The sequence below is a fragment of the Scomber japonicus genome, chromosome 7, assembly GCF_027409825.1.
Source record: "Scomber japonicus isolate fScoJap1 chromosome 7, fScoJap1.pri, whole genome shotgun sequence".
Classification (NCBI taxonomy): domain Eukaryota; kingdom Metazoa; phylum Chordata; class Actinopteri; order Scombriformes; family Scombridae; genus Scomber; species Scomber japonicus.
Window position 1 is genome coordinate 23577110 of NC_070584.1, and position 13010 is coordinate 23590119.

The 13010-nt window shown below is 39.3% G+C and overlaps 1 protein-coding gene across 1 annotated transcript in view; it reads right to left on the reverse strand.

The window, feature by feature from the left end:
* The window catches only part of rabgap1l (RAB GTPase activating protein 1-like), a 118694-nt gene that overhangs the window by 76030 nt on the left and 29654 nt on the right, over positions 1 to 13010 (reverse strand). The window contains exons 12-13 of the mRNA XM_053322060.1: positions 10873 to 10966; positions 9139 to 9289 (exon numbers count right to left, since the gene is read on the reverse strand). Of these exons, the coding sequence (XP_053178035.1) occupies positions 9139 to 9289; positions 10873 to 10966 (245 nt within the window). The remainder of the gene's footprint in view (positions 1 to 9138; positions 9290 to 10872; positions 10967 to 13010) is intronic.

The following is a 13010-nucleotide window of genomic DNA, read 5'->3' on the forward strand; positions in this document are numbered from 1 at the left end:
GATTCACATTATAGAATGAGTAAAATCACGATCAGGTACTTTGAATTAAAAGTTGTCAAGTAAGGTGGAAGATATGTACAACACTGATCATATAAAATTTAAATGATAATAGTGGTTGGTCAGTTGTCACAGGTATTAAAATATACCCATTATGTTAATTAACATAAAAGCAGTGATGCAACTTCAGACACTGATGAAAGTCACTTTGCTTGAGGTTTATTGTCTGTTAATTGATGGTTGTGAAATCAAAATGAGAGAGTACTCCATTTAAGTGAAGTGAAAGGATCTAATACAAATTGTTTCAAACAATATGACATTCAGGAGGAGAGCTCTTTAATTAGACCTGTATTCTTCAACACCTGTGTTAATTTAATTTCCATAAAACGAAATGGAAGATCTGAGGCTTCAGAAAGAAATGAAAATAAATCAAGACCAAGTGAAGACTAAAAAAAAAAAAGTTCACACAGACAGTTCTGTTGTCACTATGGAAGGAGCTAGTGCTCTTTACCTTTGGAGGTGGACACTGATGAAAAACACGACCAGAAGGCCACCGTTAATAATTCATTCTGCTCCCAAACAAAGCCAGCGGGGCCACTCCGAAACAAAGGTGGAGGCTGATTCACCTTTTACTGCTTCCCAGCATCCCACCTTCCTCCACCCCTGGGCTCCTGCTGACTCCTGTCTCAACAGCAATGTGTTGTCATAAGCGGGGGGTTTACATCTACATTATAGGCATTTAGGTTTATCCAGAGCAACTTGCAGAGAATGAGGTGGTTGGGGATTCACCATCTTGTTCAAGGACACTTTAACAGCACAAGGTAACTAAATAATTGAGTGAGCAACGTTTATTTTTGTAGCATCTTTCTAGAGCATGTATCACACAGAACTCAATTAATAGAAACAAAGCAGATGACAGAATTTGTGATCCTGACACAAATGCAGTACCCCGGCTAAGGCCTACTGGACTCTTATTAATTACATGAACTCATGGCATTTTTGACGATACTGGGTGATGATGATTATGCAGCATTTTGTTATATAAGTTGAGCAATTGCCAGTTTCTCCTCATAATTTGTGCTTTTGCGGCTATTTTCATTCTGTTTAATGATTAACATCTTAAGTCTTTAAAGTCCGTGTAAAGTAAGAATAAATATGTGTTCTGAGTTTGACATACCACAGAAAAGTGTGTTGTTAACCACCCTGCCAAATTTGAATGATTAAAAAAATTGCCAAATATATGAAATTAGGCTTCAAAGTAGTGTAAAAATCAGCCTGTTTATCTGCTCCCAAACGCTGTGGGAGTGCCCGCAGAGTTCGCTGAAACCCAAGTGTCATCTGTCAATCAAAGTCACCACCTCTACCAGAAACAGGGGCGCTACGTCTTGAGAGCTTTCTGCTGCTAACTCAGCAGCTAACTCGGCTAACTGGCTAACTGTAGACTGCAGTAGTAGTAGCTAACGCAGCGGTGATTTTCAGACGCGCCCAGAGCAGAGTAACAATGTCCTGAAGCCTAGCTCCACAATTCAAATCTAAATGGTTGAAATGCTTCTTACACCTTTTTTCAGAAATACATTTATGACCTATTTAATGTGTAGAAGAAAATGTCTGAATTCACTTTACACTGTCTTTAATGGGGGTACAATTGGCATGTGACAGAGAAATAGTCTATGCTTAAGCAATATATGCTCTGCTCTTTTTCCTCTACTGATTTTAATCTCAAACTGGACCTCATAATCATTGGTAAGGTCTTTTTTTTTCTTACATGGTATAATATAAATGTAGTGGTTCCCTAGCTAGACAACACCCTGATCCATGAGTCTGGGGGTTGAGATGTAGAGGATAGTTGGTTAGTGGAGAAGATTAGTGTTGGTTCACTGCCTGTATACAAACATACAGTTAGCACGATCAACGGACCAACACTAAACCTGTTTTTTAGCATGGTTTAGCAGGCAGAAGCCAGTATCTATATTTACCAACAGTAGGCCGAGCTTTGTCAGATCCCAGGTTGAAAGCACTCAAGTGAAAGAATCTGAAGCATTGACAACATTAGTAAGCATTGCCTTTAGTGCTGCGTGTCTTACTTGCCTTGCCATCTTTCTCACAAATAATGCATTGGAAATTCAGATGTCATAAATTCCCCATATTAATCTGTATAAATTATAAATTCAGTTTTCCATGTAATGAGTGTTACAATCTAAGCACTCAATCCAGTACAACATAACTTCGAAAACATGAATATACAATGCGCTCTTTAATGCAATGCCATCTCTGGGTTTTAAAATAAAAAAATTGCAGTTGCCTCTCAGTGTCACTGAAGTGAGCCAAGGTGAAGTAAGTTGTGCAAAGCAGCAATTAATTTGTCAAATAAAGGAACAGTTATTTGTATTTGGAAGTTACAGTTATGGAGACACATTCTATTACTGGTTAATATTACAGAGAAAATGCATGAATCAGACACAGTAGGAAGGGGGAAATGTCAAATATAAAGATAGGAGCTACAGTACCTCTCAGCATGTGGAAAACAAAGACACAGCTATTATTATCACATTTCACTTGACAACAATTTATGTTTAACACCCTTAACAGAAAAAATAAATATACCATTTTCACCTACAGCACAATACTGTTTACACCACGACTGCTGTAGCTGAATGGTAAAGAGGGAGCTAAAGGTCAAAGACAGGCTGCCTACTGAAATCACCATCTATCATCTTCATTTAATCTCACACCACATGGCGGTGAAGACCTGTCCGACCACTCAGGTTGGGATATTTATATTCGTTATTCTCTAGCTCCTATTGTCCTTGCACCATGTAGGTCATGATACAGCTCTTAGTCACATGTAAAAGCTAAATGTAAAAAATATCTCTTTTTACTTTTATCCAAAATGTATTTTTTCCATGATCAGGCTGTTAAAAGTTTAGCTTGATCTCACAACAGTTTAAAAGTGTTTTTTGGTTCCTTTTAAATTTTTAGTCTACACTAACCTGATCCAGCTGCATAACACGAAAGCCAAGTTTGCACAGTTTTTCACAACACTAACATATATACAATATAGTACTGTACTTTTCTAATAGGGAACATGAAATGCTCAGTCAGTTGGTGGCCTGTTGTATGTGTCACTACTGTATATTCAGGGGTTTCTTTTTTCTTCCATACTGTGTTAAATTTAAGCTTTTCATGGTTAAACTGCACATAAACAACACAACTTATACAGCCTTCCCAAACAAAGCCTATTCATAATTCACTCAAAACCTGAATTAAAATGTTATTGTTCATGCAGATTCTTGCATATTTATTGAATCAGGAGAATCAAGCTGGTGCAACTCTGCTCAAAGGAATAGGCAGAGCACTACTCTAGCTGTGAGTCTACAGTCGGTATGGGGACTGAGACACAGAAGTGTTGTGACCAGAGAAGACGCTGCAGGCTGGATCTCCTTAATCCGAGCTGTCATATCAGTGTCAGGATGGCTAGGAGGCTATGCTAATACACACACAGTGCATGCACTCACTACAGTATGGCAGCATGATTACAGCTATAACGAATAACCTTATTTTTAAAACTGTGTTACCACAACTTTGACATGTTGATTGAACATGTTGATTTTTTAAATGAAAAGTTTCAACATACACAGTTATGTATACATATGCATGTAGGCAAGTACCATAAATATTCAAAATCTACTAAAAACTCTAAACAGACAATCTATCTATCTGATAGGCATGTGACATGATTTGTCTATCTTGTTCAAACAAATAAAAAATGACCTACAGAAATGACATCTGATTTTCTTCCATACATTGATTTTCCTGAAGCTGTGGAGGAAAGACAGTCTGTCCTTTTTACGGTGCCTACAGGGTTCCTGCTGTAGATATGTGAATGGGAGTTGGAGGGCTGCATTATGGAGACACACACAGAGCTGGAAGGGAGGGGATGCTGTGAATAGGCCTATATTGTAAGGAGGGGAGAATGGGAGTGGTGTTGCTTGGCTGTGTTGTGGCTATAGAGTGCAGCTGGTCCCTACAGATACTATGAAGCAGGATGGGATAGTGGGGAGTATGTGTGAGTGTGTATCTTTGTCGAAAGGCTGTGATTGACAAGACTTTGGACCCTAAAGGGGAGTTTTTCATCCATGAATAATTGGAGACCTCAAAGTACAGAGTTAAGGCAGTGAAATTATGTTTATGTATGTGCATAATGTGTATCTGTGCATACATGCATACTGTATTTTCAGCTAGAGGTGAAATCCTTGTATAACTCTCATATCTCTAAAATGTCAGTGCTTGAGAACCTCCATTGTGATTGTTTAAGAACCTATAAAAACTTTCGTTTTTTGCTTTGATCATACTGCACTTTACCAATAGGTTTTTTTAAAAATTCTACAAGTCTAAGGTCTGACAGAGGTAGAAACATAAATATCACCAAACTTGGAATTCAAAGGTTTGACGATATCATTTCATTGTGGCTAAAAATATAAGTTAGTGTAAACCAAGAAGCCTCCCTCTGTACTAGTTTTGGTATACTGCATACAGCAAGTATATAGAATGTATACAATGTCCTACATATACATATAGCGTACAGAATCCAAGGAGGGTTGAATTTAGGGCAACTGTCCCAGGTGTTTAACTTCTGTGGTGTCAATGACTGCACAGGGACTCCAGAGATTCAACCCTCCTTGGATAACCATGATCTTGGTGACGGAGAATCTTCACAGTAACTGCAGTGGTTGTCGCAAGGTTGCAAAAGTAGTACAGGAAATTTGGGTCTGTGTATTCAATAGTCGGCCGCCTACCCAGGTTCCAATTATCCAAATATCAAGTGCTTAATGAACTAAGGCAGAATGTTAAGAGACAAAGACAAAAGGAAACAGAATTGTCATGGAGACAACTTCAAGCAGAGAGACGTCCATAGACCTTGGCAGTTACCATGGTAGCCTATCTTATGTACATTGTACTCCATGTATCTGTATGTGGGTTATCAGGCGTAGGAGTAGTATTATTCTAGCCTGGCTGCATGGGTGATGCTACCTTTGATTGTACACTGACGTTAAATGTCATCGCTAAGCTGGCGCCTGGCCTGAAAATTATTTTTTATCAAAATGTAAAGAACCTCACAGTCGTGGTTTACTTTGCTCTTAGATTTCATTACAAGCTTTGGAGAGGGTCGGAATTCTAAACTACCTAAGTTTAGGATAAAATTAGCAAATGATAGACACAGAAAAACTTTTACCTGACATCTATTTCTGTACCAAGCAATTAAACAAAATCATGCTGCAGTAACAAAGTGTGCTCAGCGAAACAACAGTACAAACACATTGGGGATGGGGCCATGACAGCTCCAGTACCCAAAACAAAAGACAGTGATGACACACTACTATAGTAGTAGTTGGGGTTGGGTATTGAGAGACAAGACAGGTTTTACATCTGTGTTTCTGTCTACATGGCAAGTTATGCATGCCTTAATGTAACTGTAAAATATTTAAATTTGGTGCAGCAGAAATATTAGAATCAGAATCTATGCAATAAAAAACTGTACCCATCGCTAATGAGTTTGTTTAGCCAGGAAGAATAACACAGGATATTGTTCAAAACGACTGAAAATAAAAGTTAAAAAGGAAAAAAAATTGTGGCAAAACAATCGCCTTGAAAAGCTCTCAGTTTCATACAGTGTAAGGCTTCTTACAACCAGCTGTGGTGAAACTGCTGTTCCAGGCTTCTGATTACAGCCGTCGTACCTATAGAGATCCTGACCTCTGTTAACACACTGGCTGTGCTGTGACTGAGATTGGGCTTTAGAAAGGCAGGCCTGGAAATAGCTGGCTGAGCTTTTTTAAGCTGTGGGTTCAAGCGTGGCAGCACACCTTGGTCTTGTTCAGCTCTAGGGAGACGCAAAGGTTGTTCAAATGTCACTAGCAAACCCCCAACCAGACCCCAAACACAGTGCTGCGCCAGCCGAGAAAGGAGTTATTTGTGAATGTCTCAGATGCCCCGCGGCCATGGTGTGTGTGACAGATTGTGTATTTGTGACTCTGTGTGTGATGACTGTAAATGAGAGCAGTACAACTGAACAGCACCACTTAACATGACACTTGCAATCTATGATATCAAGGTAGCCGGCCACAGGCCACATGCTACTCAGTGCTCAGTAAGTTAGTCTAACCCAGTGGTTCTCACCTTGGGAAAGGACCCCACTAGAGGTCACAAGATCATTTTAGAGGTTTGCAATATGATTGATAGGCTAAAAAAATAATATATTCATTATTTCTACAGTTTTCTTTTTTACTGTGATTCATTTTAACCCCTCAGTCTGCACTTACAAGAGAAAGGTAACCAGTCACACTCTAGGTCATTTATAGTAGCCAAGTACCTGAATAAACTACTCAGTGTGCTCAGATAACCAGCCATTATTAACACCTCGAGGCAATGGTGTTGGTCTGTGTGTATGCGTGTGTGTCTGTCTGCAATGATGACAGCACATGACACATAAGAAATGTTTGAACCTTTTCTCTCTTTTCTATCTAAACTATTTACTTACTGTGTCACTAACATGGGCAAACTACAGTAAATAATATTAGAGAAGAATTGCACATGACTCATTCCTAAAGGTGAAATATGAAAGGCTGAAGGACAATTCAGTCAGGGTGTCTGATGGTTCATTTAAGGGAGACTTCTGACAAAGACCTTTATAAAGTTTGGGAAACACTATGAGATAAAGTTTACAGGTTTATGCACATATAAATGAAAAACCAATAAACTTTTCTCACATATTTCAGTATAGAGCCTGTATGAAAGCAAACTTTTCATTTGAAAAGCAGTGCAAGTGTTAAAATGTAGCTCAATATCCAAGTACAATAAATAACCAGAACTCTGTTAGTGATGTGGGTTTAAAACATGAGTAGAAACCACACATAGTTTAACACATGTCAACTGTAGATCACTAACACAACGACCGTCCAGAACCCCTGGTGATACACAGCGCTGATTTATGACACTGATACCCCTTCCATAAGGGCGACAGTCCAATTACTTAGAATTCAATCAGCATTAACGTCGTCACTGAGCCCAGACAACAGACATTAATAAGCTCCACATCGCCTTCGCCATTGCTGTCATTTGCCTCTGTTCCCTCTTTCCCTCCCTCCTCCATCTTCCCTCAGTTCCATTCATTTGGTGCAGCTATTAATAGCCCGGCCACCCGCCTATCAATACCATCACTACTCCAGCAAGCCAGAGGATGTGGGCGTGGACCAGTCAGTGGAATGAGAATAAATGAGCTGAACTACAGAAGCTTGGTCTTATGTAAGGAGAGACAAAGAGGGAGTAGGAGAGATATATAGAAAAATATAGCTCATGAAAGAAAAACAAACATAGAAGCACTGGAAAAAAAGGAAAGAAAAGAAAGAAAGAAAGAAAAGAAGAAAGAAAGACTGGAAGCTGTGGGAGGGGAAGAAAGATTACATTGGAGAGATAAAGAAAAAAGGAGAGCAAGGTGAAGAAATACGACATCAAGACAAACATAGTTGCATTTTTTTAACGGATAAAGATGGTGAGAGAAAGAAAGACAGGAATTTACACAGTAGGTGAAAGACAACTAAAAATATGTGAGCCAGGAAAGAGAGAAATCTGCCAGCTCGCTTGATGTTTACACACATTCCTTTTCTCCAATTCTTCCCTCAGTGACTACAGTGTCATATTTATGGGTTCACATTCTTCCCTCTCTCCATTTTTCTTCCTTCTATCCATCCCCCTCTCTCTCTCTGTGTATTAATCGTGGCAGGTAGTTTCACTCGTCTCTGTGAGGTAAAGAGAAAGACTATTGTATTAACCATAAAAGGGAGGACCTTTGTCTTCTTTGTGTGTTTATAGCACTTCCTCCTCCTCCAACTGCTGCTGCTGTCTGGTCCAGTTAGACTTCGTCGTTCTTCCTATTGATTTACAAGTCTTTCGCTGGAAATCCAAAGATGGGCCACAGACCTGGGCTGCATAACTTCACCCTCACACACTAGGAGACTTGAAGATTTTAGTTTTATTAAATACATAAAACTGATTGATAAAGGGTTAATCAATACAGATGGCAGGACACTAAAGAGTTATCATGTAATTCAGAAAATCGTGAAAATAATTGAGTAATTATTGTGACCATCACTTATTGTTAGGCATTGAACCAATGACCTTTACCGTAACTTTGACCTCCTCACTACTAGTCGCCTTCGTTACTAGCAAGGAAGGTTTGGATATTTGTGTTTTGGATTACATTTTACTGTGACTTTGTTCTAGTCTTGAAAAAGTTGTAAGTCACTCTAATGAAGAGCATATTACAAAGTTTAAATTGCGATTGCTATTGGTGGTCCCTGTCAGCAACAGATCCGGACTCACTTTCTCCAGCAGTGTCAGTGCTCTGACTCATGCAACAGTTGTGATCACAGCACTTTCATCAAGTTAAACACAACAGAACAAACAGCCAACACACAGCACAGTTTGTTTAAACTGTGCCAAATATGTTACATGTGAACACACCCAGCAGTTCAATTTGAAAGGTCCTTTTAAGAAAAATTTGCTTTAATTTCTTGAGGGCTCCCTGGGAGGCTAAAGGGCCAGCAGGAGATGTAACAGACCTGAGACAGCACTGCGCGCGCTTAAATGTCAACGCTAAATGAACGAATTCAGAGGAACAGCAGTAATGACAGCAGTATCAGATATGTTGGTACCCTGAGACATACTCTTGTAGACAAAATAAGGGGGGGGGGATCCTTACTTGTTTCCATTATAGTTACATTATACCATTTTTACTGGCTATTTTTCATATTTTACATTAATATGGAGAAACAATCTTGATAACGATTGCAGTGGGCAATATTACAAGGCTTCTGGTACCAAAGTCCTGTCCCATTGCCCACAGATTCTGCCTTCATTTGCAGGTATCCGTTTATAGAGATCAATGGAAACATGACCGCATAGCCATAAAACAAACAACTACACACATCACACACATTTGAGTCAATGAAAAGACACGAAATCTATCAGAAGAAAGTTTGATGCCAGCTCTGAGGTCAGTATGTGATCAACATCTTTTGAAATTGAAACATACTGTACTTTCACACACTAACATGAGTGCGACTTGCGTGCGTGCTTGTTTACCTTGGTGATCAGGATGCGGTAGTGCTCAAGCATGTCGTGGTTGTCGTGGCAACCAGCCAGCAGCTGCCAGACTTCTGCTCTGAGTGGCTCAGGAACGCCACTGCGAACCAATGAGGGCAAACCCTTTGGACGACAGGACAGGTTCCCATGCCTGACACACACACACACACACACACACACACACACAAAATCCATTATTTCATAATCTCAATTATATCAATTCAACCTCAGATTTGATAATTGTTTTTAATGTGAGGTGTAACAATGACATGCCGGGTGCAGCAGTAAATGCTTGCTGAACTGAAGTACCCATGATGCACCAACACTCATTTTGTGTTAATGGCACAAATGTGGAGCTTATTTTTGATATCCATTGTATAATTAGATCATAATGCAATAAAGTATTTTCTCATCATTCTGGTCAGGTAGGGAGGACTATTTGTACAGCTAGTTATAATTAATCAAACTAGGAGCTTCCCAGTACCACCACTGAAAGCTGCTGTGGTCCCATCCTGTAGTATAGAGTATTATCTGCAGTGCTGCCATGCTGTTAACAGTTCTCCCACACAAGAAAATATCCTGCTCCTGAAAACACATTGTCAGCTCTTTTTAATGATGCTTGAAATCTCATCATAATGTATTTATTGAGGCCATACGAAAGCAATTTCCTGATAAACTACTTCACTTCTTTGTGCTGATGCAATCGCAAGAAAACAGGCTGTGAAATCAAATGAAAATCCAGAAACATCTTTTATTCAGTTAATTATGTGTCTGTACCAAAAGCTGTATGTATTAATGCTGGCTGTTGTTAATGCACAAAGTATTATAAGTATGACAGTATGTGTCATAGCAGATAAATGAATAGCTGTGTCTGAAGGGTGAACTGTTTTCCATACAAAGGAATGATAAAACAATCAAACCGCCGTGGTGGAGCAAACCCCAAGCCTGCAAATCACACTCCTTTTAGTCTTTGTCCCCTACACCTTTTTAGCATCTATGTGTCATGGCATACTGCCTTTGAGCGAGATGAAGCAGCTAAAGAGCATTTTCTTCTATCTACAATCCGCATGCCATCATTTTTAGCTTTTTTCATTGCTGTATCTGACTGATAAGCTGATTCTGCTGTGATTCAATTACAACTTACCTATAAATAAGTCTTCATGAGCAATATTTATGTGTAATAACTCTTGAAGTCAAATTTTTTCCCCCCTCAAAATTCCACCCAAATTTCTTTAAATGTATATAATTATTACAGCACAGATTGTTTTATGATTTTAATTACCTTTACACAAAAATCTAAATATTCTAAACATCTTCTGCTTTTTTTTTTTTTTTTTTTTTTTTACATATTTCACCAAAATATAGCCAGACACATTTGGAACAGATTGAAAGACTGAACATTTTAAATTAAGGTCTACACTTGAACAAATCGCCTGTAACAAAAAAAAAGACCTCTCACCACCTCTCATCCATATTTGTATCTCCAGTCTTTTTATTTCTCAGTGTGGTATCTCCATACTTCTCTAGCTATCTCCTTTTAAGTCTTCCCGCTGACGCTTCTGTATACAATTCCATATTTTAATGTTTCTTTTTATCCTCTATATCATCATTCTTCTCCTCCCTTACAGTACATCTGCTTCTACCTTACTGTTCACACTGAACTCTCTCCACATCTCATCAAAATTGTGTCTCAATGTCCAATTTTCAGTCTCTCTGTCTCTTCTGAAGCCTTACCATCTGTTGAGGATTGCTCCCCAGGATTCCAGGGTTTTCTCAGGACAGTCTTTGGAAACATCTCCTGTCCCACTATAGATTTCACTGTCGCTATCTGCAAGAAACACAAATGCACAGAGATAGTAATATTTAGTAGCTATCCTGATACCGAGGACTTCAGCCACGTGAACAAAGGACTAAGACCATTACCTTGTACAGTGGCTTTAAGACTGCCTCAAATTTAAAATGTTTTGTGTTTTCTTTGTTTGAACATTACACAGCATTAAGGACATGTTCAGTCCTGAAGATCCTTCATCACTTGTACCATGCATGGGTTCTACTCATTGGTGAAGTGTCCCAGATATTAAAACCTCATGAATGTCCCATTTGAGTCTATAAGATCATAGTGGCAGCAAGGTGAGATTTATCAGATCTATAAATGTACGGTAAATGTATCACAAGCTGAATAAAACTCCATGTAAGGGAACTCTTAAGTGTACTGCAAATTTTAGAGCCTGTTAATATTGATGCCACACAGTCAAATACAAGAAGGAGAGTGCAGTGCCTACACTTTCCATTATTGCTGTGCTTCTGTCTGGCAGTTCGCAAGGCAGACAAGAGGCAATCAGCACAGCGAACCACTTGTGTTTAGATGCAGAAGCACTAATTGACTGTCTGGCCTGCTCTGCTGCTGGAGAGAAGAACTGATTCCCACACATAAGCCGCCCACTGGAACGAACACATCATCCACACACAGAGTCAGAGTCACAGAGTATGTCCAGCACGTATAGCGATTACACATGTGATGCAAAAATACTGCTGTCATACTGCGACATAGAAAAAGAAGAATCTCTCCCTTTACTCTCATTCAGTCCATACGTATGACTTTTCTTGGTCCTGGTACTTACCTGTACCCTATAATGCAGCTCTTTCCTGGCCTACTAAATTAAAATGGTTGTAGGCAAAGCTTTTCTGTATTTTAAAAAAAAAAAAAACTTTTTCAGCACAGATGCCTTTATTTAACAGAAGACAGACAGGAAACAGGAGAGGGGGGGGGGTTGACATGCAGCAAAGGACCTCCGGCCAGGATTCGAACCAGGGTCGGCTGCGTATGTGGCATGCGCTCTAACCACTCGTCCACCTGCACGCCAGCTTTTCTGTATTATTTATATATTATATCTATCACAAAACAATAAGCCCCCTCTCTGTCTCACTGGAACTAATGTTTGATGTTTATTTACTCAGACAATATTCAATCACACCATTGTGATAAAGATATTTCACTAGAGTATTTATGATGCTGAGACAATGGAATCGATGACTGTGATTTGGTCAGCTTGACTAATTTCCTTTGCCACAGAAAAAAAGACAAAGACACTACACATCTATAAGGCTTAAGCTAGTGTCATTCCAGTGTGGCTCTTCTTTTTTCATCATATTACATGAACAAGATGAAAAACTATGTATCATAACTTGCTTGATAACGACATCCAGGTGACCTACATAAAAGAAGGACAGCAGGTGTCTTCAATCTTTCAGGGAGTCTAAATTCAACATTTTTAAGGTCACTTTTATTAATGCCAGTGAGAGTAAACTAGACATTTTACAACTGACAAGAAAAACACACAATGGTGGCATTGAGGACATGGCTTCACTGATATCTCAACAACAAAACCGCAACAGCTCTCAAAAGTGTGAACAGGCATCATTCATTCCTTCTGAAGATTTGACTACGGCCTTGACATTAAATAATGAGTTACGGCATTTTCTTATAGAACATCAAGCCACTGCTGCTCCTATACATCCTTACAGCCTCAGCAGGAGCTTTTCAGGTCTTTATAAATGCTTGATGAGCCCTTTCAAATGGTTCAGACCCAGCACAAAGCTGCTGCCTCTATCCTCAGATTGGCTCGAGCCACGTGGCGAGGAAGCGTGAGTCCAATGCCACTGCCAACTTACCAGGTGATGAAAGAAACTGTGAAGACGAGGGACATTACTGTTACCTTTTAATCTGGAGGGGTCTGTGCATTCACTATAGGATTACTTTCAAACAGGATCCCTCTGATGTTGAAGCCACTAGTAGATTGGTTTTGTGTAAACTAAGGCTAGGTGAAATACCCTACCACTATTTTACCTTACTTTAATGTGCTTTTATTTTT